The 17,074-nt window shown below is 43.7% G+C and overlaps 2 protein-coding genes across 2 annotated transcripts in view; both read left to right on the top strand.

Annotated features, from left to right (window-relative positions):
• tmem265 (transmembrane protein 265) overlaps positions 1-17,074 on the top strand; it is a gene marked incomplete at its 3' end in the record, with an annotated part of 222,937 nt that overhangs the window by 72,670 nt on the left and 133,193 nt on the right. The gene's annotated exons all lie outside the window — the stretch shown is intronic.
• ubl3b (ubiquitin-like 3b) lies at positions 5,194-14,693 on the top strand. The gene is made up of 6 exons (XM_080502037.1): positions 5,194-5,334; positions 5,918-6,028; positions 9,964-10,072; positions 11,312-11,398; positions 12,689-12,766; positions 13,010-14,693. Exons 2-6 carry the CDS (start codon positions 6,002-6,004, stop codon positions 13,060-13,062), a joined length of 354 nt encoding a protein of 117 aa, XP_080358163.1. The 5' UTR covers positions 5,194-5,334; positions 5,918-6,001; the 3' UTR covers positions 13,063-14,693.

The following is a 17,074-nucleotide window of genomic DNA, read 5'->3' as shown; positions in this document are numbered from 1 at the left end:
TCCGATTTATATAGGAAGAGGGACCGTGGCGGCTGTCCCTTTGTTTGAATGAAACGACACAAGTGGCAGAAAGCACCAAAACATCTGGATGTTGGAGGGTTGTTTTTTTTTTTGGTTTTTTTTCCCCAGTGGGAAATTAATCAAATTAATAAAACACTCAAGTTAAATATCTGTGTTGTTTGGGGCGGGAGGAAATTATGTAAAAAAAATTCAATAATAAAAACAATCATTAGTTTAGAAACTGTGTGAACGAGCCTTCGGGAGTTTTACTGTAAACTGACATGCAGGGGATTATAATCTGAGTTTTACAAAGGAGAGTCTGTAAACAACGTGTCGTCCCAGAACTTTAGAGTGACCGACGCTGGGTCAACGAGCAGCCACTGACCGCCGCGGTTCATTCGGGGTGAAACGAGGAGGTGCAGCGGGGTTTGATTTTGGCAGTTTCTTTTTTTTTTTTCTATTTTCTTTTTTCCCCCCACCACCAAACCTACACAAACTGCCCCCAAAGTGCGGCAATAGGACCGAGTCTCGTCCAGCCGCCGCTCCGGCCTGTGAGGGCGGACGTCCGAACTGTCGTCCGGTAGGCGGTGAAGCACCGGGAGGCGACGGGAGCTCCGCGCTCACACTTCTACCGCGTTAAAGTGTGGGTTGACGAGGGTGGAAGCGTGGTCCGGTGGGAGAAGAAAACAAAAAACAAAAAAAAACAACAACAACAACCAAAAAAAGTCCTCAGGTCTGCGCGATCCGCCACATTGCGGCCAGGCGCGTGTCACCATCTGCCATGTTTCCCCACAACTCCTGCCGCGGCGCACGATGCTCGAAGGAGCGCGTATTTGAACAGATATTACCCGGTTCCCCGACGAGGCCCCGCGGCTCCGCCGGTCGTCGCCGGTGGGTTTTCGGCGTGCCGAGCTCGCGGCCGGAGGGCTGGAGTCGCCCGGAGGTGAGTTGCTCTCCCCAGTCGCCGCACTTTTGAGAAACACCACGATAGCCCCCGGAACGCTAGCCGCCGCTTAAGCTCCTGCTACTCCAGAGTTTACAATCCGGGGAAAAGTCCGTGAAAACGCCCCGGGAACTCCCGTCCGAGTCGCCGCTTCTGTCGGAGGACGGGTTCTGTGAAAGTTGGTGTCGTCGCGGCTCCTCCGGAATCCCTTTCTTTTTCTTTTTTTTCCTCTTTCTTCTCTTTACTTGTTTTGTTTTGTTTTGACTCGAGGCGAAGACTCCCTTCTGACGTCTGTTTACCACTGTCAGGCAACGCGCTCTGCGCGTGCGCACCGCGGGCTTGTGGGAAGTGGAGTCCTCCATGTGACAGCGCGGGCGTAAACAGCCGCTCGCGGAGTCAACATGTACCTGTAGTAACCCATTATGTAAGAGTTTATGAAACTGCTGAGTACACGGAGGCCGGTTAAGCAATTAACGAGGGGAAACCTGGAAGTCACGACACAACAACACATTGTTTTTTTTATTTTTTTATTCTGATTAGATTTCTATTTTTAATTTGTTCCCTCTCCATCGCCACAAACCTAAATATTGGGGAAAAGTTTTTTTTTTTTTTTTTTTAGAAATGATTTCCTTAAATAGAAAATATAAGCTTAGGTTACAAACAATATTAAGTTAGATTACATTTTCACATTTTGAACACTACTTGCAAACATTTGACAGACCATAACAGAGCCACACTGCCAATAAATAATTCAAGGCCCATGAGGGATATTTCACTTCAGCACTGAAGATTCTTATGAATACATCAGATCTTCAATTTTGAAGGGTTTATGTTTGTGTGTGTATTTATATATATATATAAACGTGAATTTAAACTCATGCAAAGAGCATTCCGTGTGCTCGAGTATTACTATATATGGGTATGATTTGACGTGGATGACTCAGGACAGACAGGAGATGCTGCAGGTGTGTCACAAATAACAAAAAGCTCCTTGTGAGAGTAACTCATGTTCGGTGGCATTCATATTCACAACAGATTGTGGCATTATCTTTTCACTTGGTTGATTTGTTTGTTGTTGTTGTTGTTGTTGTTGTTGTTTAGAACTTCAGCATTACAATAGATGAATTTAACTGGAAACATTATGTTTATAAAAAAAAATTATAACTCTCATCTTCATCAGCTCACAAGGTTCGGTTCTTTGAAATGAACCTTTGAAATAAATGAACACAACATCGAACTTTAATCATTCTGTTAGTCCCATTTAATTAATACGTGAGGGTTTGGGTTGGAACATTTTCTGAAAATGTGAAAAATGACGATTAGTCTCTGAATGCCTGAGACACATTACGAAAGGTCTTGTTTTGTCGTGACTGACAGCGAACCACCGAAAGATATTACATCTATTGTTATGAAAGTGAGTGAAAATGTCCTCCTTGAAGAAGACTCATCTGTAAAGCGGCTGTAAGTAAATGTGTCGAAGAGTAATTAACAGCGGAATCACTTGTCGATCACTAAATGGGACACGCATTGTTTACTCCACCCTCATCCAGCGGCGGAGCGGATGTTTGTACATGTGACTGTCGTGCCTTAACTTCTGCATAGCTTCCTTTTTTGTCTGGTAATCCTGTGTCAAGTGAACGCCTCGCGTTGGCTTCCTGCTCATTGTAACGACAAGCAACACGCCCCACCCGTACTTCACTCAATCTACCAACTTTTAATATTTGCCTTTAGATCCCGCCACCATTCCTCGTTAGCTGAGTCACGGCTAAGAAGAGGCAGGCTTCCTGTGTAAAATGCTTCAGTGGCTCCAGGCGTCTGATCGCCAGGTGCAGGCCCAGTTTGCCTTTTTTTTTTTCCCTCCTCCCTCTCTCTCTGCTATGACGAACATAATTGCACACGCGGTTGGATCAACACGGGGAACCAGAGCCCGAGTGTAGTCTGTAGGTAACCAGACCCACCGCAGTGCTTCTCTCCTGCTGATGAGCTTCTTTTTTTTTTCTGAAACCTGGATGAGTGTGAGCACAGGGTGTCTGGGCCCTTTTCTGGATGTTTGTCAAGGATAAAAAAACAAAACAGGTTTTCTTTTTAGGCCCAGGCAAACACAGACTGTTTTAATGCACTCCAAACTAAAGTATGCAGTTAAAGAGCTGTGAAACCAAATATAACTCGGTTGTTTATTGGGAACTAATGCTTTGATGGGGGTGATAACACAAAGCTGCAGCAAAAAAGAACTGAAACTTTTCCATTCCCCCTTCTTTGATCATGAGGTTGAAAGAAACATTTAGCACTGCGCCACCCTGACATTTAACATGTGTCACAACCCAAAACTGTTAAATCTCTTGTAGCTCAATTTGACCTCCCAACTCTTTTTTTTTTCTTTCTTTCTAAACTTCAGCTCGTATCAGTGTTGTTGCTATATCTTCACTTATTTTGAGGGCAATAACTGAAGATTTGTGCAGCTGGGTGGAGTTTACACTTGCACGTGATACATTTGTCAGTACAACCCACAAAAGATGTCTCCGCATTAATTGCAAGCATTTATATGAACTTGTTGGGTGAACAAAGGATGAGTTTGCACACCTCTCCGCACGGCCATTCTTGCATTCTTTTCATGTTTAATTGCCCGGAAGTAACTCTTGTGACTCAGATTATAGAAATTTATCTGACGCGTCGCAGCAAATTTCGCAACATGTCAGTAATTCTATTTGTGGTACATCGATTCTGTAATCTAAAATGTTTTGGGTTTTTTTGTCTTGTTTTTAAATAACTACAAAAGTGATTCGCTGGAGTCCTGGGAATTGTTATGATACTAGAAATGACTGAGGAAACCAGTCGTGAGTTCTCCTCATAAGTCAAAAACTCAATAAGTTCCTTTTGGCTGCAAAAGACATTATTATTATTATTTTTTTTATTTTTATTTACAGGACATGTCTGTTACTGCTTTGTGCCCCAAATGACAAGAAAGATTTAGGATTGTAAAATACGCTTTAATGGTTAAAAGACTCATACAAGGGTAAAATGATGTGTTTCTTTTGCAGCAGTTGTGTGATGTAATCAAGCCTTTGTCTTTGATTGATCAGTAAAACGACACTTTGTGTACAGCCCACATGCATTTGGTATCCAAAACATTGTGATCTGTCAATCCTTCGCCACACTTAAAGTCACAACTTCTACAAGCCTCCCGTGTGCAGCTTTCATAAAACGTGTCTTCAAGGAGAAGAGAAAACACCAGAAGGCAAAATAAAGTTATTTTAAAATCTATTCTTTGAATCGTCTTCGGTGTTTACAATATGTTTCACTGTTTACATTCTCTATTTGCTCTCTTGTGATGGTTTGTCTTCATACTCAGCAAATATTTTTCAAGTGTCTGGCGGCAGAATATTTAACTGCACATATTGTGAGCTGCTGATCCACCTCAGAGCCAGGAGGTCCAGGAAGCAAGCTACACTCTGTGTCACCAGTCCAGTTTAAATAAAAAAAAGGATGAACCAATGGTTAAAACAAGAAAGTAAAATGTAAAATGTTGTAGCCATAACAGCTTCAGTTATATATATTTCTGGTTTTAATCTGTGCATTTGAATGTAACAAAATCAAATCTAAACAGATATTCACTGTGGAGAATAGACGTCTTGTTTGATGTGTCTTTGGCAGGGAAAAACTGAACCAAATAACTCAATGACAGCTCTTGTCTCACAACGACAATATCGTGGGTTCACATACTGGCTGGGCCCTTTCTGAGTGGAGTTTGCATGTGTGCGTAGGTTTCCTCCCACAGTCCCAAAACACACTAAATTGCCCGTGGTTAGTAATATGTGTGCTTGTCTGTCTCACTGTGTTTGCTGTGCGATAGACTGGCGACCTGTCCAAGGTGTACCGTCACGCCCGTACTTATTGGCTCCAGCACCCTGCACAGGATATAACAGTACAGAAGATGGATGGATGAACAACTATGTGCATTTTCCATTAATTAAGGTTGTTAATAACTTGTCATGATGTAGCTATTTAAAATGAAAGACTTTCCAACATTGCAAATATATATCGACTTTTTATGACATTTTTTCAACAATTCCTTGTTCCGACTTGTTCGCAAACATTTTCATTGCTGGACAAAACCAAAATAAGCTAGTCAGAATGAACCCTGAGTAAAAAGGATTTCCGTAACCATTTTGGCCACATGTGTCACAATCTGCGAGGACTACAACTCCCATGAGCCTCTGCGGTGTTTACAACCAGCTGACATCCGGTGTCTTCCCGTCCATTAGCCACCGACACCACAGTCAACCATAACGATATCCCTCTGCACTCGATACTTCCTCCCCCCGTCGAAGGCGCTCCCCGCTGAAGCGTCCACTCAACTGGATGCGAAAACCCATCGTACTCATCAGATGCAGGTGAGGCTGACAACGCGAACGTCCCCGCTTCGCGCTGCGTTCGCCTCCGAGCCCGTCGCTGGAGGAGATAGCACGGCTGGCAGAAGCTAAAAGCTAACGCACCAGCTAATGGTTGAAGCTTTTGCTTCGACATCTGTCAGAGAGGGAAGAAATCAACTGCTGAGATCGTTTCCTCGTGTGAGATATGTGCCCAGGCCACTTACACCACCAACTGTTAACCTGGATAAATCGTTCCAATGGACGCAGAGCCGTAATCCAGGAGCTCACGAGCGTTAGCCCCCTTAGCTCAGCGTTAGGTTAACCGCTTGTATCTAATGGAAGCTAATAAGCTCGTCTTTTTTTTCTTCTCCCCCCCACAAACCACCAGGTCAAATGTGGTATTGGGATTAATTGAAGCCCGATGAAATGTGCCTGTTTAATCAGAGTGTGAAACGTTTGAGGTAACTGATCGATCACGTGCAGTTGTGAGGTTTGATGGATGGTGATGAGACGACATGGAGCCTGAGTGCAGTGGAGGTGCCAGGCTGTGTGTCTGTACTGGTGGGGGGGTAACACAGCCTCACAGTGTTCCGTGTTGTTCCAGGGCTCTGGCCCCCTCTCCAGCAGCTGAAGCACACCAGCCCCGTCCTCTCTGCTCCACGTCCACGGTCCTCCTCCACCCCGAGCCATGACCACCCAGAGGGATCTTGATATGGTGAGTGAGGCTCTGCCACCTTTTTTTTTCTCTCCAGATCGATTAAAAGACTGAATGGCAGAGTCCAGGTGATGATCTGTTCTCGCTGAGCTGCTCTCCTGTTTCTCGGTGTGTCACAGAGGAGATGCAGTCCATCGATGTAAATATACATTTTACTATCAAATCCATACGACGTCGTCATCCCTTCATCAAATTCCAGGTTTGGGACCATAAAGTGACTTCACGACGGGCTGTTGGTTGATGGAATCCTGCATCTTGGGCTTGTGGAAACTTAGATTTAACTGTAGTCGGTCACTTTGAAAATAAATCGCATAAGTTCTTAATTCCGATGAGAAAGATGCATTTTGTTTGAAGGCCTGTCTATGGCAGCCCTCTTAGCATCAACACATTACACCTTTGTATAAAACAATGGATCTTTGATCCTTTTAGAAGCTCATATTCTATTTTTTTTAACTCCCATTATATGTTCTAACTTTTAAAACCCTTGATTAGATAGATTATTATTGAAAAACTATCATATGTAAATTATTTCAATTCAGACCTAAATTAAACAAGTCATTCAAATCGTATCACTTTGTGTTAAATTAAGCCGCTTGTTCTCGTATTCTATTACAATGTGGATAAAAGGTTTTTTAGTCGGCTTTGCTACCACTTGTTTCGCTTGTTTTAAATTTGTAGGTGATTTTTTTTTATATATATATATATATATATATATATATATATTTCCTTTAATGTAACATAATTTCGGTGCAGGGGTGACGGTTGATGGGGGTGTTGTGGATTAGCCAATGTTCACAAACACTTAGCTGGGACAGTGACTGCTGCTCCTGTGAACACCATCTGTCTAATCTCAGTTAAAACGTTGCCCTACTTTCCTTTCAAGGTTTAGATGCCAATTGATTGTGCCCTCTTACTCTGTCCTGCCCCCCCCACCCCTCCTCTTCACCACCCCGAAGGGACAATAGTTATTTGGATGCTCAACAAAAGCTCTGGTCAGAGCTCCAGTGAACAGCTCTATATTAACAGTGATGCCAGGCTCTTGGCAGGTGACTTTCTAACTGTAATTATGATTTTTCATATGTTGTATATTATCACGGCGCAAATTTAATTAACAAGGATGCTCTTTAAACAATAATAGCGTAAATAAATGAGTCTTCTGGGATTAAGATCAGCAAAAAACTGACATGTGGAGCTTTGGTCTTTTCCACAATGACATTATTATACGTTTGTAACACTCTGGTTTGATAAACTAAACACTCGCTTCATTTAGAGCCGAGAGCGTTAGACGCAGTCATCTATACAGTGAAACGATGGCGTTTTAAATTATACATGAACCAAATGCGGAGGTGTCTGGTCGTGGACGTTTGTGTGCAATCAGGTTAAAAACCCTGTGGGGCTTTAATAGACCATGTTGGCCGTGATTTTAGAAATCTTGACCATTATCACGACCGGATAAGCCAGCGCTAACCCTGTTAACCCTTTAAGTAATTGTCGCCGCAATCGTGCGACGTCGCATCTTCCTTTGGATTGGAGAGCCTCGAGGACGTTCGAAATCCAGGGTGTTGCCACGGGTAACCGGGCAGATTTGACTTTGTTTTTATTTTTGCTGTGGATGAAAGGGATGGAGCCAAAGCTTGTTAATGACGACATGGGTATGCAAACCCCTACATGGAGGTTATTCAGTTCAGATGAGGGGGGGGGGGGGGATAGGGGCCGGGGCTGTGTTGGTAAACAGATCAGAGAGCGGGGTTGCCCCCACCACCACCCACCCACCCCGGTTAAGTCTCTTTGTTCTCTCTTTAATGATTTGTGGACCAAGGAAAGTTCATGGGCCACCGCTTTCAGGAGGGCAAATGTGAAAAGTGTCCCCGTATGTTAACTCGCCGAAACACCGCAGTAGAAGGATTGAGTTCGTATAGTATTTTGAACCAAACTGGTTAAATAGAGACAATAAAAACAATAATGAAGCTCAGAATTGGGGCTTTTTACATCATAATTCAACCACCTATACCAGGAGTCTGCAACCTGTGGCTCTTTGATCTCTTTGTAGTGGCTCCCTGGAGCTTTCACTGAATTATACCTAAATAAACATTTCATCTTTTGTATTTTATTTACAAAACAGAGTAATTTTCAAAATGACTTTAATCTCTTGGATGAAAAAAAAAGCACAAAAGCTTAATTGGGGAAAAAATGTGACAATGACTTGAATGTCTAGAAATATAAGGGGGTGGGGGGTACAAAAAAAAACAACCGCACAAAACTACTTAAAAATGCAATGTTTAAAATTACTAAAATGCCCTTCCTGGAGAAATTAGACATTTTAACGCCTGCCTGTAAATAGTATTTGCTGTGTTTAATTACTTCCCTCTTAATTAATCCTTACATGAGGACATTATTTAATTTTTATTCTGTCTCATTTGATATTCATCCTTCAGTTTATTCTGTGTGGAGCAATGCCAGAAGGAGTAAAGTTCCATCTGGGATTAAAAATGCCAAACTTGTGTGACAAATGCTGGAAAAGTAAGGATGAAAATGCTAAAATCAAGTTCATAAACGACCGAAACTGTCACCATCCATAAATTGTAATTAAAACTTTATAAATGCCACATAGGATACAGTTTTTGTACTTGTTTAAAAACTACTTTATATATGAAACTTTAGGAGCTGCGTCAGCCTCATTTTAAAGTTTAAACATGTTTTTTGCGGCTCCTGGTAACTATGATTTGGTGGAAAAATCATAAAAACAACTTGTTTTGGTCATAAAGCTCAGCCTGACCTGGGCAGCGTATGATCAGATGAATACATAATTCATCATTTCCCGTTTGAAAGTACAACACATGTTGGTCAAAACCTTTGTAAGCAATAATGCCTCAAAGCTGATTCTTCAACCACAGTTTGCTGAAATCCCAAAAGCAACGTGACTCTTCCTTTTTGCAGATCTTGCAGAATTTTATTGATCCTCATCATGTTTGTATGAATCAATATGAAACTACATTAGTTGTTGCTAACTGCTATTATAATGCTCACAAAATATGCATTTGGAGTTACATTTTATTATTTAAGCTTCTTAAATATCCTTATTTGACTCATTGTAATTTTTTTCTTGACTTAAAAGCTAGTATATGAAGAATTGTGCAAAAAAGGCAAAGTATTCCAAAATATAAACTTTTCAATAATATATATTTTTTTTTACATTCACTTATCGATGTCTAATTTTTGCATTTTGTCCATATGAAGATTAGAAACAGTTAATTTGTCTAATTTCAGCTATCGTAAGATCATTTATTCTTCATGCTTTCACACAAGCTTGAATTGGGTTTTTTTTGTGTGTGTGTGTGCTTCCGACACTCGCGTGGATTTTCTAATCTTGGAGTACTATATATTGATTTTTTTTTTCCCCCCGCTTGCATTCATAAAAACCAATGTCCGAGTGTGTGTAGTTGCTTTGAGGATAAAACGTGGATGACACCCCGCTGTTCCAGTCCCGCCCACACACATATGCACGGTCCCCCTCCGGGCTACGCACTGGCCATGTAAATTTAATAACGTGGCCCAGAGCTGTCTGGGACACCTGGGGTTATCGCATTAGGCCGACAGCCCGGAGAGGAGCAGCAGCAGCAGCACCCTGGAACTAAAGGGCCAGTGTTCTGTCCAACCCCCCCCCCTCAGCCCCACCCTGGTCTGTTGTTGTCTCTGGCAACAGGGGCTCACTTCAGTGTAAGCCCTCCGCGAATGAAGTCGCCCAGTGGAGATCTGGTGTGGATAAATCTAATTAGACTGGAATGCCTGTCCCTCGGCGGCCTGCCGAAGGTCACCTCGTCTCCGAAGAGGTTAGGGGAAGTCGTCGAGGGGGGATCGCGGTACGGCGCTTTGGCGTTTTGTGTCGGTTGATGCGTTTCTCATGCGTTTTTTTGCTGTTTGTCGTTTTGCCGCAGGTGCACCTCCGCCTTATCCTGGTCAGTGGGAAGACGCAAGACTTCACTTTCTCTCCCAACGACTCGGCCACAGACATCGCCAAGCATGTGTTCGAGAACTGGCCTGCGGGTACGTCCTCTACTCGATTCGCCGGACCTTTTCAGGGGGTTGTTTTTTACACCCCACTTCATAAACTTCATCAAGAAAAAGTGTTTAAATGCAATTTTGCCATTGTGATCTACCTCAGTGTGGTAAACGCTGATGATACTGGACACTGTGTAACAGTATCATACATTTGACATTATAACAAGGTCACTTAGGTCGGGACTGCAAGCTAATAAATGTGCCAGGCCTTTATATCTTTCACTAATATATTGTACGTTTAGCAGGTTTTAAAAAGTTGGTCCATTAAAAACAGTTGGTTTACTAATTAAACCCCCTCAAAACTTTGCAATTACTGAAGAATCTAAAGCAGAAAAGTAAAATGGATATTATAATGCAACAGTGTAGTCTCCCCTTTAAGAAACTTTTCAGTATTTCAAAGCGTGTACACGATACTCGGTCAAAACAAAGAGATAAAACCAAGAGTGCTTTAATTCAGAAGTGACACAAGCTGTCATGTCATTTTTAGAAACTGTCGAAACCATGTTCATGTTGCACCTGTCATTTAATCCTTGATTAAGTAATTATTAGTCACCCAGCATCATCGGTTTTTGAGGAAATGTGACGTTACCATATATGGCGTCCTGTCCGATAAAGGCTGGAGCTGGAACGAGAAAAAAACCCAAAAACCAGCAGCTTTATTTTTAGACACAAAGAATCATTTGCTAAGGTTTAACTGAGGTTTCATATCCAGTCTGCTGTAGACAAGCTGTCCGTTAAACACAGTTTACCGTCAAAGGCTCCTCTGGGTTTCTTTGGCGTGTTGTTGGAGTGTTAAAGTTTGACCTTTGACCTCGACCTCGACATGTTTGTGTTTTCATTAATACCAGACACCTGATTAAGGCTCAGGCCAATTTGTTGCTCTTTCAAAGCTTTTCGGGCCACTTTCCACCTTCCATCGGTTTAAATATTAGACTCAAAGAAATGGACGGATGTCTTGGTGACGCACATCTGGTGAACTTTGATAACTTGAATAACGACGTGCGCTCTTGAAACGCGTCCACAAATCCAAACAAGCATCTGTCGGACTTATTGACGCCAACTACGACCTGGTGTTTTGATTTATTTAGATCCCGTTTAGTTTCCCAGGGGTTCAAAGCAGCTCTGACACTTCTGCTCTCAACTTTAAACTAAAACCCACGAGTCGTGGCCGAAGCCCTGTGATGCGGTGTCGGCGATTCACGGCCCCGTCGTCTCTGTTGACAGGATGGGAGGAGGAGCAGGTGAGCAGCCCGAGCATACTGCGCCTCATCTTCCAGGGACGCTTCCTCCACGGCAACGTCACCCTGGGAGGTAAGACGGTCGACTCCATCCAGCCGCCCCGAAAGAAAATACTAAAAAGACATCTCGGTGCAGCCCGGTTTGGCCTCATAACCCGCTGACGTCGTCGCAAATGATGTAATTAAATTCAAGTTATCAACAGTTTCCCCCCCCCCCCCCCCAAAGGAACACAACGCAGATTAGTGGAGGGGGAGGAGAGGATGATTGGAAATACCAGGAAGCTATAAAGAGAAGAGACGGTAGAGAAATGCAAAGTCAATCAATCCAATCTAGCTTTATTTATAAAGCACTTTAAAATGGCCTCGGGGTGGGGCAAAGAGCTGCACGCTCAACAAATGACATGCATTTTTAAAATACCTTTTAAAGCGGCGGCGGCGGCGGCAGGCAGACGCTGTCGGTCAGGTGTGTGTTCATTCTGACCGTAACAAAGAGCTCCAGAGAATTTCGAATGTTTCACCAGAAAGTGTTGATTGAGATCTTTTTTTGTTTTTCTTTAATGTGTCATTAGGGATGGGAAGATGCACCGCTCTCCTTTTCAATTTCAAATTATGTGAAGAACAAAAGCGGCAGTGGAATCCTGCAAATTTAAATAAATGTGTATATTGAACATTGATAAAGTTGCATCCGTCATCAGTTACAATTGAAAATACCTCAAAGTCCATCAAAACTCGACTTCAGAGATGTACAAGAAAGTAATATTATTTTAGTGCAAAAAGAACATGTTGTATACAGAATAATGTATAGAATCTAGTTTGTAATCGTGAAGATTTCAACCTTACAAATGTGCATAAAAACTGTTTGAATACTGAAATATATCCCACAGTTGAACCAAATAAACAAACAGTCCAGGCGCCTTGTTAAAACTAATTGTTCATATTTATTTTATTTTTTTTCCCCCTGTCAGCGCTTACTGCGCTCGTGCATGTTGCCATGGCAACAGGCGCCGCACACAGTCCATTGGGGGAAAGGCGAGTCCAAACGAATCCAGGCGAGGCCGGAGATCTCACTGGACTCGCTTAATCTCATTAAACTTTTGACCTGGCAAACTCTGCGCCCTCCACCTCACCTCAGATCCCCCTGACCTCCGCGCACTTCGGCCGGGTCGCTCTTAAGTGGGTTAAGTGGACGGTTATCCGTCGGTCAAGCTGCAGTCGTGAGCGCGGTCGTAAGCACACAGGTTGATCTCGCCGTCGTTCTTCCTCTCCACCGAGCGTTGAAGACGCAGGAGTTTGTTTTCTATGATGACGTGACTTTGTGTGTGTCTAAAGATAAGTAATGAGCCTGTGTTCCCACGTTTTAAAGCGCTAAAGTTGCCACCGGGCCGGACGACCGTCATGCACTTGGTTGCCAGAGAGACTCTTCCGGAGCCCAACTCTCATGGTGAGGATCTCCTTTCAGTCTCGTTTCTTTAAATTTCCACACGTCGGAGTAAAAAAAAAACACATTTGTTCCGTCCGTTAAAACAGAACGTGATGGACATGAACGATAAACACAGGTTTTTCTACAACAGTTTTTTTTTTTCCTCCACGATGCTGAAGGACTTTGTTTCTCCACCTTTGTCCCGAGCTGATTTGTTGGAGTCGCCACTCAACCTGTTGTCGTGTCTCTGCTGTGTCTTTGTAGGTCAAAGGAACAGAGAAAAAACCACAGAGAGCAACTGCTGCCTTCTCTTGTAAAGCGACTGAAACACCCCCCCCCCCATTCCAACTTCAACCACACACACACACCCACACACACCCACACACATATAACAAACACACACACATGCGTACACGTTCTCTCGGCTGCAGATCTGGAATATTTGAGGCCGTTACCTGCATTTCGGTTGGACTTTTTTAATGTGCCAATATGTTCACTCTCTGCCCCCCCACCCCAAAAAAAACAAACTTTGGCTCCGTCAGCGGAGTGTGCCGTCGTTACTCCTTTATATTTGACGATCGTGGACTGGAGCAGTACCCCGCGCCCCCCTGCAGGCGTCTCTGGAGACGGTTTTGAAACGTCGTCAACCTCCCCCCCCCCCAGGAACCCGTCGGCTCTCTGGACAACAGAAGAGCCGTGAAGGACGTGTGGGGCTTTAACCCTTCCCCTACTAGTCACGTGGACGTCGTCGTCCCCCCCCACCCCCCCCCACCCAGGTCTTACTGAATGGTGTTAACCTCATTGCACTCCACCAGTTTAATCCTGCAGTGTTTGTGTATCACCCCCCCCCCATCCCTCCCTCCACCCCCTGATTTAGTTTTGATTAGATGAAGAGACTTTTAAAATCCTCCACGTCGTAGAAGCGGTGCCACCCCCCCCCCCCCCCAAAAAAAAGAACATTTCTGCCTCTTACAAACTCGACCGGTGGCCTTCGCCGTCACCCGTTTGTTCCCCCGGCAGCGGACCAATGGGAGGAAAGGCGCCTGACCAGGAGGGCGGAGCCCCGCGACGCGCCGGACCAGCCCCCCCCCCTCCTCCGGCGCCGGAGTCGGACGGGGGGGGGGGTGTTTTGCACCTCGGTCGGAGACTTCGTTGACGAGACTGTCGACTCGTGACGGGCCAGTTAAAAACGCAGACGGGAAAAGAAGCGGTTGAAGGTGGAAAGGGAGGCAGAGCGGCGAGACGCTCCCCCTAGTGGACACTGAAGAGACGGCAGGGAGAGTTTCTCCTGCCGGGCGAAGAGTTTAAAACGAAAAAAGAAAAAGAGAAAAAAGAAAAAGTTTTGGTGGCGTTTCACCTCCTTTTCATTTGGATGCTGTCTTTACTTCTTGTTTGCCTTTTATTGTGGAATTCAGTAATATCATTAATATTGAAATTTAAATATATCAATTTTTATCTTGTGTATAGATATTTGTTGAATTTTCGTGCGAGTGCGTCTGTGTGTGTGAGCGGCTGGCGAACTGTGAGGACTCGTGACGGTAAGTGGTGCACTGGGAGTGTTGATGGGCTGCGGTTTCTCCAGAAACAGTCGGAAACCTTTTGATTCCTTCCATCGAGTGTCCTTTGGTTTGTGTTTTTTTTGTTTTTTGTTTTTTTGTTTTTTGGGTCAATCAATGTCACTGCTATGAAGTTTAGCTCAGTATGAATAAATGTAAAAACTAAAATGCAATGTGGTCTACATAAAAGCTTGTATTATAAATTAATAAATCTTTACATAAGGCTACTTCTCTTGAATTCAGATTTACTGGTGGTTGAATATTTGACAGCCGTGCTTTGAATCGTTGAATTTGACCGTCTTAGGAAACGTGTAGGAGGAACAGAACGTTCAAATCCTTGTGTGTAAATTACAATCAGCAGTGTGATGACAGATTTTTTTGAAAACTTAGTGCTACACATAGTGCTACTTAATTTTATTTTCCTGAGATCTTTTCACTCCCTCACAGCTTTAGTAGTTTGTATTTCACAGTACGTCATATCAAGTGTTCAGAAAAGAGGCACAATGTGGAAAAACTCCAAATTAAAAATGGCTGAAAGTACTTCCAACCTTCTTCTTTTCAGGCCGTCGAGATTGTCAAGACTTGAGTTTTCTACGGACGGACGTTTCTTATGTGGGCCAATTTCATCAGTATATCCTCAGTAAGAGATTATTAAAATACAATCACTAAATGTTCTCTGTCATCCTGGGATATTATGCATGACGGCAGAAAGACAAAAACAAGAATAAACACCTTCAAACCATTTAGAGTCGCCAAAATAGCCTCAAATGCACGTTACAAGATAATTACAGGAAACACACACACACTGCCTGGACTCCAACCTGTGATTATTCTCCTGTGAGGTGAGAGTGCGAACCACTACCGCAGTGAACATGTCTCAGACGTCTTGAGTAGTTGCCATGGTGATGGGGATTACGCTCACCTCCTCAGTGTAAACTCCTGCTTCTCCAAGTATGGCAAACATGCATGAAAATCACAAACACCTGCGGAAAGACATATTCCAGCTCATATTCCATGGCAACGACAAAGAAATAATCTACCAAACAGATTTTCTCCACCTGCACATGGTTGAATGGATGTTTTCATTCGCTTGCAGTTTTGGTCACCAGCCTCTAGGGGGCGGCGCTGCTTGATATTTCAGCCGTATTTTGGTCCCAATTCTTTTTTTTTATTTTATTCTGACGAGTGGTGAGAGAGTCTCAGAGGACTGAAAAGCAGCTCTGATATTTCCGAGTTCCAAGCTAAAAGAAAACAAACCGTTTGACGTTCACATAAATGTCACGTTGCCCTGAGATAAAAAAGGTCCCGAGGTTCGACTGTGTTGTTTTAATGTGGATTGTAAAAGATGCACTGGGCCGGCTTCTTCCTCAGGAATCCACTCCTGCGAGAAGTCCAGGTTTCCAGTTGACACTGGCAAGAGGATCCCAGGAAAAGTGCAGTCAACCCACAACCTCTGAAAAAACCTGCCGCTGTGCTGAAACTGCTTGTTCTCTGGCCTCTTCACATTTTCCACTTATGTATTGTCGTTAAGAGGAGTTTTCTCCGGGGTTCAGTGGAGAGTGAAATCTGAACAGGAGCCGACCACAGAGGGACTCGGCCGTCTTGAAGTTGGTGTCTGGGGAGGCACGCTGTTGAAATCTCTGCTACTTAAATACTCTACGTTCGTGGCTGCTGTTTCGAAGGAGTGAACTGCGGCTCTGCGGTTGCTCTCGTTCATCCCTGCTCCTTCTGCACTACAGGTTTCAAACAACAGCCTGAAGATTGGAGACCGGCCTGCACTTCTGGATCACCTGATTGTGATCTGACCTCTCAAGGTTTTTTATACATCAGACAGACAAACCACCAGAGGTTTGGTCTTTATTCCTAAAGGAAAACAATGTTAAATGTGCTTTTACATTGAAGACGCACATCAAAAAGCAACTTTTGAAAATTCTCCGTTGATAAAAAATGTCTCTCATTTCCACCTTTCAACAAAATTCACATCTTAGTTTCACTATTTGCCCAAAAATCAATGTCCTTCGTTTTGCTTCTTCTACAAACTCCAGCATGTGGCATCGGCTGAAGGGCGAGACATTAACGGCAGAACTGTCTTAACTGGGTGTCGTTTGAAGTGAATGAAGTTACCAGTGCACAGCCGACTTCTGTTTTCTGCATTTAGAATGAATAATTGTGTTACTCAATGAGATTCATTTCCCCCCCCAAAGTGTCCAACTAGAAAACGAGAGCGTGAACCGTGAGCCTGACATATATGATCGTATCATGAAATACAAGCTATCAGATCATTTTGATAATCTCAGGAGGCTTTGGTCAAGAAATCAAAACCCTGAAAATATACAAATACGCAACATATTCAGAAAAAAAAACTGAGCCGTGGTTAAGGAGACGGACTGACTGGAGCGACGAACCAGCGGTTCAAGGTGAACCACAGGGCGGCTCCATACTGAGCTGGTTAAAACGGTCCTGCTTTTTTTCTGTCCCGTCTGTGTCCCACATGAGTAATTCACATAAACACGGGACCAAAGTGCTGAATGGAGGGCGTGTCTGCCGTGTCCCACCAGAATCCGCTTTGTCTGACCAACCTGGTTCTTTCGTCACACCTTCAAGAATAATAAATGGGAAAAGAACGACGTTTATCTACAGGAGCAGAGCGGGACCAGCAGGTGGAGGCAGGGACTGACAGGAGCAGGGTGGTGGTGGTGGTGGTGGGGGGGGGGGGGGTCCAAATACATTTATGTAGTTTGTTTGTTTTGTCCAGGTTCCACATGTCTACTTT

Source organism: Blennius ocellaris (assembly GCF_963422515.1).
Source record: "Blennius ocellaris genome assembly, chromosome: 9".
Lineage (NCBI taxonomy): Eukaryota > Metazoa > Chordata > Actinopteri > Blenniiformes > Blenniidae > Blennius > Blennius ocellaris.
This window is presented reverse-complemented; position numbering and strand designations above follow the sequence as displayed.